Source organism: Malus domestica, chromosome 03 (assembly GCF_042453785.1).
Source record: "Malus domestica chromosome 03, GDT2T_hap1".
NCBI lineage: Eukaryota > Viridiplantae > Streptophyta > Magnoliopsida > Rosales > Rosaceae > Malus > Malus domestica.
In genome coordinates this window covers 24,684,438-24,696,933 of record NC_091663.1, presented here as the reverse complement: position 1 = coordinate 24,696,933, position 12,496 = coordinate 24,684,438, and the positions used below count along the sequence as shown (strand labels likewise).

Here is a 12,496-nt window from a genome sequence, read left to right as displayed (position 1 = left end):
GCCCGTGATGCGGCGGCTGAGAGATAAAGAGAAGTAGTTAATCGAGAGAACGAGCTGGTTAGAGAAGCACTTCATCGAGAAAATGAAATGCTTAGGGAAGTAAGGATGGCTTAAGCAGATCGTGACATTATGAGCAAGTCTCTAGTAGGACTGTCTCCGAATTCTAAATATTTTTGGGCATCGGAAAAAAGAGATGTTATACGAAGGAGGCGTGCAAAAGATGCGGAAACAAGTCAAGAGGGTTCTAGCTACACAAATCATGGCAACCAAGATCCTAGCACCACATATCCTAACTCGAGAGACTTTGTATAATTTTTATGTAATTTCTTATTTTTTTAGAATTTTATTTAATTTCTTATGTAATTTTTATGTTTTTTCTATTTTTTTTCTTTTGAACTTTATTTAATTTCTTATATAATTTTTATGTTATTTCTTTTTTTCTTTTGAACTTTATTTAATTTCTTATGTAATTTTTATGTTATTTCTTGTTACATAAACTCACCAAATAAGATTACATAAACTCACCAAATAAACTTAAAAACAAAACACACAACATAGAATTACATAAACTCACCAAATAAGATTACATAAACTCACCAATTAAACTTAAAAACAAAACACACTACATAGAATTACATAAACTCACCAAATAAACTTAAAAATAAAACACACTACATAGAATTACATAAACTTAAAAAAAATACAATTTATTCTTCAACCACAAGCCTCATTTTAATTATCTTCGCCTTCATGCAATCCTCACTGGTGCTCAATCAAGTCATTCTGGCGAGTTACGTGCCAGTATGGCTCTTGCACATCAGAATACCGCTGAACGATCAATTCATTGTAACGTCCATCGCGTTCTAACGACTCGTGTTGCACTGGATCTTCGGTCCGGTCGTGAGCACAGTAGATACGTGTTCTTGAGTTGTTCATCGGATTCGGCTCATATTTATCAACGGCATCAAAATCATACTCATCTTCAACAATCATGTTGTGGAGAATAATACACGTCATCATGATGGATCGAAGAGCCTCGACATTAAACATTCTAGCTGCAGCCCTAACAATCGCCCAACGAGCTTGCAGGATACCAAAACAACGCTCGACATCCTTCCTACACCCTTCTTGACATTTTGCGAAGTGTTTTTCCTTTTCAGTATGTGGATGTGGCACTGTTTTGACAAATGTTGACCACCTTGGGTAAATGCCATCTGCAAGGTAGTATGATCCATCGTATTGGGTACCATTAACCCAAGATGTGCATCTCGACGATTTTCCTTACAGCAGTTCGTCGAACACTGAGGATTGGCCAAGGACATTTATGTCATTCTGAGCTCCTGAAACACCAAAAAAAGCATGCCAAATCCATGTATCAAATGAAGCCACCACTTCCAAAATGATGCTTTTGGCTCATTTTCTGTCACCATATGCTCCTTGCCACGCACTTGGACAGTTTTCCAAGTCTAGTGCATGCAGTCGATGCTTCCAATCATGCGAGGGAAGCCTCGCATCTTACCCTTCCTCAGAAGCCTTCTCATGTCCCTTGGCGTGGGTGTTTGAAGGTACTCTTTGGTGTAGAGGGCTTCAATTGCAGAGCAAAACCGCATCAGGGACTCCAGAACAGTTGTTTTTCCCATCCTCGCGATCTCATCCACTTGATCTGCAGATACTCCATATGCAAGCATTCGCAAGGATGCCGTAATTTTTTGTTCGGGAATAAGACCTAGAACATGAAAAGCATCCTCTTTTTGCACAAAGTATGGATCATGGTTGCAAATATCACTCATGATTTTGTCGAACAAATTTCGTTGCATTCTAAAACGACGTCTAAAAATATGATCAGGGAATATGCTATTGGGAATAAAATAATCTTCCAATAGATCTTTACCTTGTTTTTCCTTTTTTTCTATCGAGGTTTGCAGCACGTCTTGGTTTGGCTATCTGACCCACGGCTTCTATGACATGACGAGAATGTGAGGCCTTCTGCCTTCTATAGTGATCATCCTCATCCTCCTCCATGAAGAAAGCCTCATCTCCACCTCCACCTTCCTCGAGATTGGCCAATTCTGCCTGTTGTGCCAACAACCTTTTCTGTTGCTCCTGCAACTGTTTATACACTTTTCTTGAAGAAGACATTGTAATAAGAACTCAAGATTTGAAAACGATGAACAAGGATTCTGAGCTAAAAAGAAGGATTGAGCTTGGTGTGAGGATGGATGTAGGGATGTAGGGTTTATATGGACAAAAAAGAAAGGATGAGGTTCTGGATAATGCCACGTGGCACTACATGATTGGTTGAAAATCTTATCGAAATCTTGGTTAAATTATTGTAACCCGGAAGTGACACGTGGCATGTCGGGATTGGTCGAAAATCCTATCGGAAATCTATCCACAAAATAGTACGTTCGGATAATGACACGTGGCATGACGTGATTGGTTGAAAATCTTATCGAAATCTTGGCTAAATTATTGTAAAACGGAAGTGACATGTGGCGTGTCGGGATTGGTTGAAAATCTTAGCGGAAATCTATTCACAAAATAATACGTTCAGATAATGACACGTGGCGTTACGAGATTGGTTAAAAATCCTCTTCGAAATTAAAACTATTTTATTTTTTTATTCTTTTAGAAAAATTTTAAAAATATTTTAAATGGGCTGGGTGCCAGCGCATTTTGTAGGGGTGGAGATCGTTTGTGCCAGCGCATTTTTTCACTAGGTGCCAGCGCATTTTTTTAGGGGTGGAAATTAGGGGTGGGTTAGGTTTAAATCGGTTCGGTTTTTTGCCAAAACCGAAACCAAACCGAAATTTCGGTTCGGTTCGGTTTCGGTTTTTTGTTTTTTATTTTTTCAAAAAATGAAAAACATTGAAATTTTAAATTTTAACATATCCAACACAATCATAACATAAGCATTCTAACTAGAATAAAAGACAATGAAAATAAACATTTAAAGTTGAACTAAAATCATCAATCAAGTCTTCCAAAATCCAAACTAACAACCTCACAACACAAAAATCGTACAAATGACTTAGAAAAGTTTAATTGTATGATGTTGTTCAAAGATCAGGGTTGTTTGCTTGTAAATGCATGTTGACAACTTGATTAGTAAAAGTAATGTGTGGGTGGATTTATTTAGTGTGTGTTGGATTCTTTTCCATCACAAATTACCCAAGTAATCTACCCAAAATAAATGTTTATGGATTCTGTTACATGTTACATGTTACATGTAGGTACTTCAGGAGGAGGTTTGATTCCGGAACCTTATATGGGGGAGAAATAATAGGTTAGGGTTTAGAGTTTTTATAGGCATTTTTTTAATATTTTGAGCTTAAAGTTTGGCAACACATTGAGTTTAGCATATTTTAACTTACAAATTGGGTTTAGAAAATAATACCCAAAACAAATAATTAAATAAAAAAAATTAATTTAATTAATTCGGTTCGGTTCGGTTTAGTTCGGTTTCTAGATCACTAAAACCGAACCGAACCAAAAGAATTCGGTTCGGTTCGGTTTTTTCAATTCGGTTCGGTTTTTTCGTTCGGTTCGGTTTTTTCGGTTTGGTTTTCGGTTTTTTTCGGTTTTCGGTTTTTTGAACCCACCCCTAGTGGAAATGCATTGGCCTATTACTGTTCATTGGAGTGGATAAATGGGCTGGGTGCTGGCACAAAGTCCATAGGGGGTGGACTTGCTCTAAGGACTTTGTGTCAGCACCCAACTCATTTATCCACTCCAGTGAACAGTAATAGACTCTAATGAACAGTAATAGGCCAATGCATCTCCACCCCTAACAAAAAATAGCCTAGTCAATTTTATTAAAATATTATTATTATTTATTATAAAATAATAAAAATAATTATTATAAAGTTGGGCACCAACTTGGACCGGAAAGAAAAAAGAGGGGAGGTGCGCTCGAAGTCGAGGACCAAGGACGAGGACGAGTCGCTGTGGCTCGAGCCTGATGTGGGGGCGGGGGGGTCGAACCTGCAAGTTTTGCGGGCGTGCTAGAGGGTGGCGGGGCTGTCGGCCCGTGTGAAGGCGTCGAAGAAGATCACGGGACAGGAAGCGGGAAGCGAGCGGAAGCCGCTCATAGTGGTCAAGTAGCCACCGCCAGTGGACAAGAGGAGGTTTTGAGAGTGAGGTCGAGTGGGCGCAGAGACAGCGGGGAAGAGGACTCCACGGTGCTGCTGTGGCTATTGGGGCTGTTGCTGATGTTCGTCGTCGCAGCTAATTTGACGGCGTTGTTCATGTTGGTGATGTTGACGGCTCCGTGGCTCCTTCCCTTCGTGGCTCCTTGCCCTCCGACACCACGCTGGTGTCAGCTAGGCATCACTTGAGCCGGTCCTAAGGTCTGCCGATTTTAGGTTGGCCTGTGGACTGGCTTGGGCTGGGTGCCAGTCGATTCCACGGGCTGGAGTGGATTGGCTGAGTGTCAGCCTGTTTTTTCCACTGGGTGCAGGCCTATCCCACCCTCGGTGGACTTGCTCTAAGGGACTCGCTGCTAACTTGCACCGACGAGCTTATACGCCCGGGACTACACTCCCCGTCATCATTTTTAGTTACTTTTTGATATAATTAACTACATTATTTACACTAATCAAGTGTGGCAATTAATTGGTAACAAACTCGATTCAATTCAAATGTCACTCACACTAGGAAGAAGAATATTAAAGGCCTGTTTGGTATTTTCAATTTTACACAAAAAACTATTTCACTTCAAAGTTAAGAAATAAAGTCTGTTAAAAAAAATTAATTAAAAAGTGTTTAGTCAAAATAAAATATGCTTATTTTTGAAGTAATGTAATCCATATATCAACTTTTAAAAGTAATAAGCATGTTACTTTTAAAAGCTGCTTTTATAAAAAGCAAAGTTTAACCTTTAATAAAAATTAATTAATTCATGTAATACCCTCATTAATATTTAAAAATGACCTTATTATCTTTCTACATACATTTTACCCTTTGAAAACAAAGTGACCGACCACCACCACCTACCACTGCAACATTAACCTTACATTACCGCCGCCATATACCACTCACCTCTTTAGACCATCTCCAATCCTGACCTAAAACCTAAAAATATTTAGCCCAAAAAATTTAGGTTTTAGCCCAGAAACAGATTTTCTACTCCAACCCTTTTGGCCTAAAATTTTAGCCCCAGATTATCAAAAAATGAATTAAGGCTATTTTTTTTAAATTAAATTTAAAAAAAAAATTATGTAGACTATCCTAAATTAATTTTATGAACATTTTAACCTAAAAATATTTAAATTCCGATAAATTTTGAAAATTCACTAAATCAATACATGAAAATCATGATAAACCACTTAAACTTAAAAATAAAAAGACAATTAATAAACCACATAAACTTAATACGATCGAAAACTCATAAACTACATAAACCTAATAATGATATCCATCATCTTGACTTGGTGGTGGACTTGGGTGATAATCTTGAGATGAATCATCATCTTCAAATATACTCCTTCATTGACATCATTTGGCGGTTCCCCACCTCGGACAATCCTTGAGGATGTTCCAAGCATGATGCAACTTAAAAGCTTGATTTTTTGGTGTAGTTCTTGTCTTGTAAATTGCCATTGCTTTGTCACCCTATGCAACAAATACATAAAAATAATTAGTTGCAAAATACTATTATGTACATGACAAGTAAAATATCAACAAAGAAACTCACAATTTCTGAGGTGCCCCTTCTACTAGGCATGTCAATCATGGCTCTCTCCAAGCTTCCCTTCCATAAAGTGCACGCTTTGTTGATAATCTTCCACCGATCATAAACACCACCAACTTCCCTTCGACCGACGTTGGAGTTTTCATAGAACTTATCAACCATTTTACCCCACAAATCCTTTCTATTTTGATTGGTGCCGAAGACACCATCTTCACTAACAGAAATCCATGCCAAACATAAAGCAATATCTTCATCAAAGGTCCAATTACGACCTCTAATATGCTCTTTTGCCATCTTGAAAATTTTGGAAATGAGAATAAATGGTAGAAAAAAAAATTGAAAGAATTGTAGGAGAAAAGTGAGTTTTGTGTGGATGTTTGAACAAATATATAGGTATTTATAGAGTTTTTGGTTGAATTTTAAGTTAAATAATTTTTTAAAATTATTTTAGCCGTTGGATTTAAATTTGGACCGTTAGATCTTTTTTTACCGTTAGATTTGATTATATTCGATCTAAGCCGTTAGATTTAATAAATATATAAATATAAAAAAATATTTTGAACGTGGACCGTTGGATTAACCAACGGTCCAATTAAATTGGCCTTTGGATGAACACAAGTAGCCGTTAGGCTACAATAATGCTGACAGCCCACTTTCCCAACCCACGTGGGTGGGCCTTCAACAATAAACAAAAGGGTGCGTGAGGCGTGTGGGGCAAGTTGGGTTTTGGGGTGTGGGCTTCACAGCCCCTGTTTCAGTCTCATTTGGTGGAGCCCAGTTTGCTTTGTGACCTAAAATGGGGCTGGTATTTGGCCTCAGAATAAGTTTTAGGTTTTAGGTTAGTTTTAGGTCATGGGTTGGAGTGGGTTTTGGGGGGGGGGGGAGGGGGGGAAGGGGAATTTTAGGTTATAAGCCATGGTTGGAGTTGGTCTTAGGGTTAGGGTTCCTAAAGGGTTCTCAATTCAACGATTTTGGCCCCAATTGAGATAATTAGTAGGTTAATTAGTTGGATAATCGGGTTCAGGATAATGAGCATTTGCGCTTTAAAAACTCACTTCCAAAACACAACTAATTTCTGAAAGATTGAAGCAGTGGGCTTGTGAGGTTCGATTTGTGGGCTTCAAGGTCTAGGTTTCGTTTTATAATTTCAAAAGCTCGATTTCGTGGAGCTCCGTTGGATGTATTTTTGCTTTGGAAAAAGAATGGGCAGGGATTGACAGATGCTAAGCTCGGTTTCTAAGTAAGAAGTGTTAAATTGGCATCTGCAACATAGAAATAAAATAGAAAGTGGTCCTAGTTCGCCACACCACAAACTGTCCTCACTCCCCACGAGTCCTCCATGGTTTTATCATTCAGATAGAAAGCAATTTCGTGAATACTGTTTGGGAATTTGGCAGGTTAGCTGTGGACTGCAGGGAAGGTTTTTTTTCTTTGCTTTGCAGTGGAAGGAGCAGAGGGATATTTGAGAATCAGATGAGTGAAGCTCTAGGGATTTTGAAATCCTAAATGGCAGGGCCGTTGTAGAAAACTGGTTTGTTAGGGTTGTTTGCAGGAAGCTGGTGGGTGCCTTGGGTTGCAGCTTCAGAGGTCCAACGCTCCATTTTTTTTAGGTGTCAAAGTACTTGGGATTTGATTGTTTCATTGTGCTTTTGTTTATGGCTAAAGCTATACACAAATGATTATATAATATGCAATAGGGACCTTATGAATGGAGAGAGGATAATAAAATTTATGTTTAAAGTTTTTGTTCATATGATTGTTGTTGCACAAATTGCCAAAAATCTTGGGTTTTGTAAATTTAAAAAAAAAAAATTTGTGGCAAAGGTTTGTGTTTGAAAAATAGTTTAATAGGTAAAGGTTTATGATTGTGGTTTAATGGGTGTAGGTTTATTGTAGATTTTTGGTTCTAGGTTTTTTGTTTGGGCACATAGCTTGAATAGTTGAAGTAATTCTTAGGACACCATAAATTGATTTTGCTTCACATTATCTTGATCAAGAGTGTGTGAAGCTTTCTACATGTTGTAGTGTTGAAGTTTTTTGGTTCAAGTTTTGTAGGTGAAGCTTTTTAGTTGAAGTTTTATAGGTAAAGCTTTTATATTGAAACTTTGCAGGCGGATCTTTAAGGTTGAAGTTTATAGGTAAAGCTTTTATATTGAAACTTTGCTGGCGGATCTTTGAGGTTGAAGCTTTGTAGGTGAAGTTTGTATGTTGAAGCTTTGTAGGTGATGCTTTTAGGTTGAAGCTCTGTAGGTGAAATTTTTAGGTTGAAGCTTTTGTAGGTGAAGCTTTTAGGTTGAAGCTTTATAGGTGAAGCTTTTTAGTTGAAGCTTTGTAGGTGAAGCTTTTATGTTGAAGCTTTGTAGATGAATCTTTTTAGTTGAAGTTTTGTTGGTGAAGCTTTTATGTTGAAGTTTTGTAGATGAAGCTTTTAGATTGAAGTTTTGTAGGTAAAGCTTGTATGTTGAAGCTTTGTAGGTTGAAACTTTGTCGGTAAGGATTTTAAGTTTAAGCTTTGTAGGTGAAGCTTTTAGGTTGAAGCTTTGTAGGTGAAGCTTTTAGGTTGAAGCTTTGTTGGTGAAGCTTGTATGTTGAAGCTTTGTAGGTGAAGCTTGTATGTTGAAGCTTTTAGGTTGAAGCTTTGTATGTGAAGTTTTTAGGTAAAGCTTTCTAGGTGAAGCTTTTATGTGGAAACCTTACAGGTGAAGCTTTTTGGTTAGGCACATAGCTTGAATAGTTGAAGCTAATCGTTGGGCACCATAAATTAATTTTGCTTCGCACTATCTTGATCAAGAGTGTGTGAAACTTTTACATGTTGTAGTTGCATTGTATGTGTTGAAGCTTTTGTTGGGCACTATAAATTGATTTTGCTTCACACTATCTTGATCAAGAGTGTATGAAGCTTTTACATGGTTGTAGTTGCATTCTATGTGTGAAATTAATGATTATTAATCAATTAATTAGTTGACTAATACCTAATTAATTACTAATTAATTGATTAATAATTATCAAAATAATTATTAATTAGTGAACTAATTGGTAATTAATAATAATGAATTGATTAATTAATTTTCGGTTTTTTTTTTTGAATTTTTCTAGCTTGTGTGGAAGTCTCAAGGCTTGACATGTCACGTCCCGATCCCGACATACGTCCAAGATCGACAAGTGATGTCACGCTCCGATCCCGACATACGTCCAAGATCGACACGTGACGTCCCTAAATGCCCGTCACTCAACATACCCCGCCTTTTGGATATGTATAAAATATAATTCAAGATCCAGATGCATAATAATTATATGTATACTTTATGGCTGCATCTAACCTCTTCCTTAGACTGCCTATGTACCCTCAATAGGGATCAAGCCATTCGTAGTTCAACGTCTCTATAACTCGACATATAACACAATTCGTTCAAGTCAAAAGGCATAACATTCCTCAATCAAACATTTGGATTTGACAAGCATGAATTATTCAATTCAAGCTACATAACAACCCACATGATAATCAAGCTTACTATTTTATCCATCAAATACATCATTATGTTTCAACATAATCGTGCAGGCGGTGATCACCCAACACGGATATACCAGGCATGATCATCCCTGAATACGTAGGGTCCCCCTCATCGCGGATATACCAAGTAGGACCAGCCATATACCTCTGCTACAAGGTGCAATAACTTCAATACATAACTTATCCACACCTCAACCCCTATGAGTTTCAACGTAGTCATCTTGACACGTCCCGACCCCAATATTCCCTAAATACCCGGATAGGCACGTGCTGGCCAACACCCGAGGGTGACGAAAGCCATTTATTGACTACAAGAGTAATGATTAGGAGGAAATATTCATGAATAATCATTAGAATCTAAAGGAAATAAACAAAGTTTAAGGAAATGCCTAGAGAGCACATAATATGTTCTAATTCAAGATCACAAAAGGAAAGATCATTACAAGATATCACCCAAGTGAGTGATAGACTGCTACTGGTAAGGGAATGCCTCGTACGTTGTGTTGTAGTCCTCATTTCTAAGACCTGAATGGGGGCGCAAAACAAAGGTGAATGGACCAAGTTCATATATACAATAATAATAAAACAGTTATCAAGATACTAACCCCTATAGTTTATATAAAGAAAACTACTAGCATAATAAGTGATAGTTCTACTGAAAACCCTAGCATGCCAAAAACATCTCAAAAGACATATCGTGGAAAACAAAATATCAAACGCCTCACAAATCGTCTCGTAGCACGATGTACTGCTAATAAGATCACTGAATAAATATAACTCTCGGCCCTATGCCAGCACCGTAGTCTCTATGCCCGTAGCTAGAGATTACCAACTCCCGGCCCAATGCCTGCTCCGTGTCCCTCAGCCCGTAGCTAGGGATTATTTCTCCCGGCCTATCTGCCAACACCAGATCCTCGCCTCAGACGGCATAGTGTCCACTAGGTACGCACAAATAGTTATGCCTTTCATAAATAACCACTTCATAGTATAAAGTCATCCATCGTCTATACTATAAAGAGGGGTTTCTAAAACATGTTCTAGCATCCTATCGTCATCCATCAGATAGTCTACATGTTCATGGTTTTTATAGAAAATACGATATATAATAAAATATAGCTCAATATAGGCCAACAATTAATTTCTTACAAAATAACGAGACGATAATCACATTTCTGCAAACATGCTTAACATAAAAGCAGTTCATAAACTCGTAAGGCATGCATGCAAATAAACTATAAAATTATGCAAATTTTAGAAAGGGGTCCAGTCACAGATACTCCGTAATAGCATAGTTGTGCGGAAAAGGATTAAGGAAATCCCCACTAGCAACTTTACCTAAGCACAAAAATGTACAATTTATCAAACTACCCAACTAAAGAATTTCAAGAAATGGAAATGGGCCTTGGGTTTGGATCCGGATTAGGGTTTAGGTTTAGGTTAAATAGGGTTATGACTTATTGGGTTTTGGGTTTGAATAGTTTAGGAACAAAAATGGGGGGTGGCTTGGGCTTGAGCCCAAACCTACACAACACACATACACCAACACACACAAACATGCACACACATGCACAAACAGTACACTCACACACCCACACACACGCACGGCACAACACACACACACACATGTGCACCACACACACTCACACATGTGCACCACACACACTCATAGACACGTGCACCACACACACTCACACACGCACAACACACATACACACACGTACAACACACACACACACATACACGGCACAACACACACCCACACTCACAGCATAACACACACCCACAAACACTGCACAACACATACCCATGAACTCGCCGGAGTTCATCGTTGGAACTGGACATGCATGCACATATTCAAAACAGGGTTTAAACCCTTAGATTTTTTAGATAAACACGCATCACAGACCAGATTATAACCCACACTAATCAAGAGAGGGATTAAACCATACCTAAGATGGAGTTCGAGAGAGCTCAAGCTCTCTGTGTTAATGGCATAACACATTGAGGTGCTTTGATGACACATGCAAGGCTACAGGTGGATTCACCATGTCCCAAAGGTTTGAGGTTCAGATTTTTGGGTTTTGGTTTGGTTGAAAATGGAGTGAGTGATGGTGGTTTCCTTCTCAGCGCCGAAGAGATAAAAGAGAGTGTTTAGGGTGAGAGAGCATGGGGAAAAGGAAGAAAGAGAGGACTGAGAGGAAAGAGATAAAAGAGACTCGGAGGGAAACAAAAAAAAAAAAAAAAATCAAGGGTGGGCCCCTTGGGCTCACCAATTAAAAACTAAAAACCATTTTTAAATAGAATGGGGGTGGGGTGTAACACATCTACACCATTAACTTCTCAAGGCCATCACTAATATGTCACACAAGCATATAAGTGCTACAACATACTTCTAGTAGGATTCTAGGATAACCTTATCATATAAATAATCAAACACATCATTCACAGTACTAAAAGATAATTAAACTTAAATATATCCCCATCGTCATCAGTACACAAGCCAATCATGTTTAATAACATAAGTCTATGGCTAATATATAAAATCACATTTCAATACAGATACCATTTATAAGACCAAGACATATTCACATACGATATTAATAAAAGAAAATAAGTTAATAACCATATCACATATATTCAAGTCATTCTCTAACCAATGTAGGCCACTAGATTTTACTTAGCCTTCCATGGTACTAATTTTATTATTTAGAATTGTTGATGCACAAAATCGGTGAGGACTTTGGTACAACAGAAAATGTTAAGTTTGTAACCTTCGCTAGATTGCTCCAGAAAATGTTAAGTTTGTAACCTTCGCTAGATTGCTCCAGTCACTAGTGTGGATAAGTATGTAAATGGATAGAGACAGGGAAGCAAACACAAGATGTACGTGGTTCACCCAGATTGGCTACGTCTAAGGAGTAGAGGAGTTCTCATTAATTGTGAAGGGTTTACACAAGTACATAGGTTCAAGCTCTCCTTTAGTGAGTACAAGTGAATGATTTAGTACAAATGACATTAGGAAATATTATGAAAGAATGATCTATATTTATAGAAGAGAGTTTCTAGTTTCATTCTGACATTGACACGTGTCATGTTGTGATTGGCTTCTGATGTTGACACGTGTCGCGCTATGATTGGCTTCTGATGTCGACATGTGTCGCGCTGTGATTGGCCTCTTGGTTGGAGGGAAACTCTTCTGGGTCCTTAACGGTATAACGTTGATCGGTGCTCAGTAGTTTCGGGATTGGTCAAATATGCTACAAATAGTGCTCCCCTAAGTTTCTGAGTGAGGG

The 12,496-nt window shown here is 38.1% G+C and overlaps 1 protein-coding gene across 1 annotated transcript; it reads right to left on the bottom strand.

Annotated features, from left to right (window-relative positions):
* Positions 1–759: 759 nt before the first annotated feature.
* On the bottom strand, positions 760–1,790 carry LOC139194758 (uncharacterized). Its single transcript, XM_070819664.1, has 3 exons — positions 1,520–1,790; positions 1,286–1,340; positions 760–1,063 (listed from the first exon to the last, which is right to left on the bottom strand). Exons 1-3 carry the CDS (start codon positions 1,788–1,790, stop codon positions 760–762), a joined length of 630 nt encoding a protein of 209 aa, XP_070675765.1.
* Positions 1,791–12,496: the final 10,706 nt, after the last annotated feature.

Bases quoted from the DNA above. Each gene is read 5' to 3' on its own strand.
- LOC139194758 (XM_070819664.1), bottom strand. From the start codon at position 1,790: ATGAGTGATATTTGCAACCATGATCCATACTTTGTGCAAAAAGAGGAT. The intron at 1,341-1,519 runs GTAAGATGCGAG...TTGGTGTTTCAG, and splicing joins GAGAAGGCTTCTGAGGAAGG to GAGCTCAGAATGACATAAAT. The intron at 1,064-1,285 runs GTAAGGAAAATC...GGCGATTGTTAG, and splicing joins TCAGTGTTCGACGAACTGCT to GGCTGCAGCTAGAATGTTTA.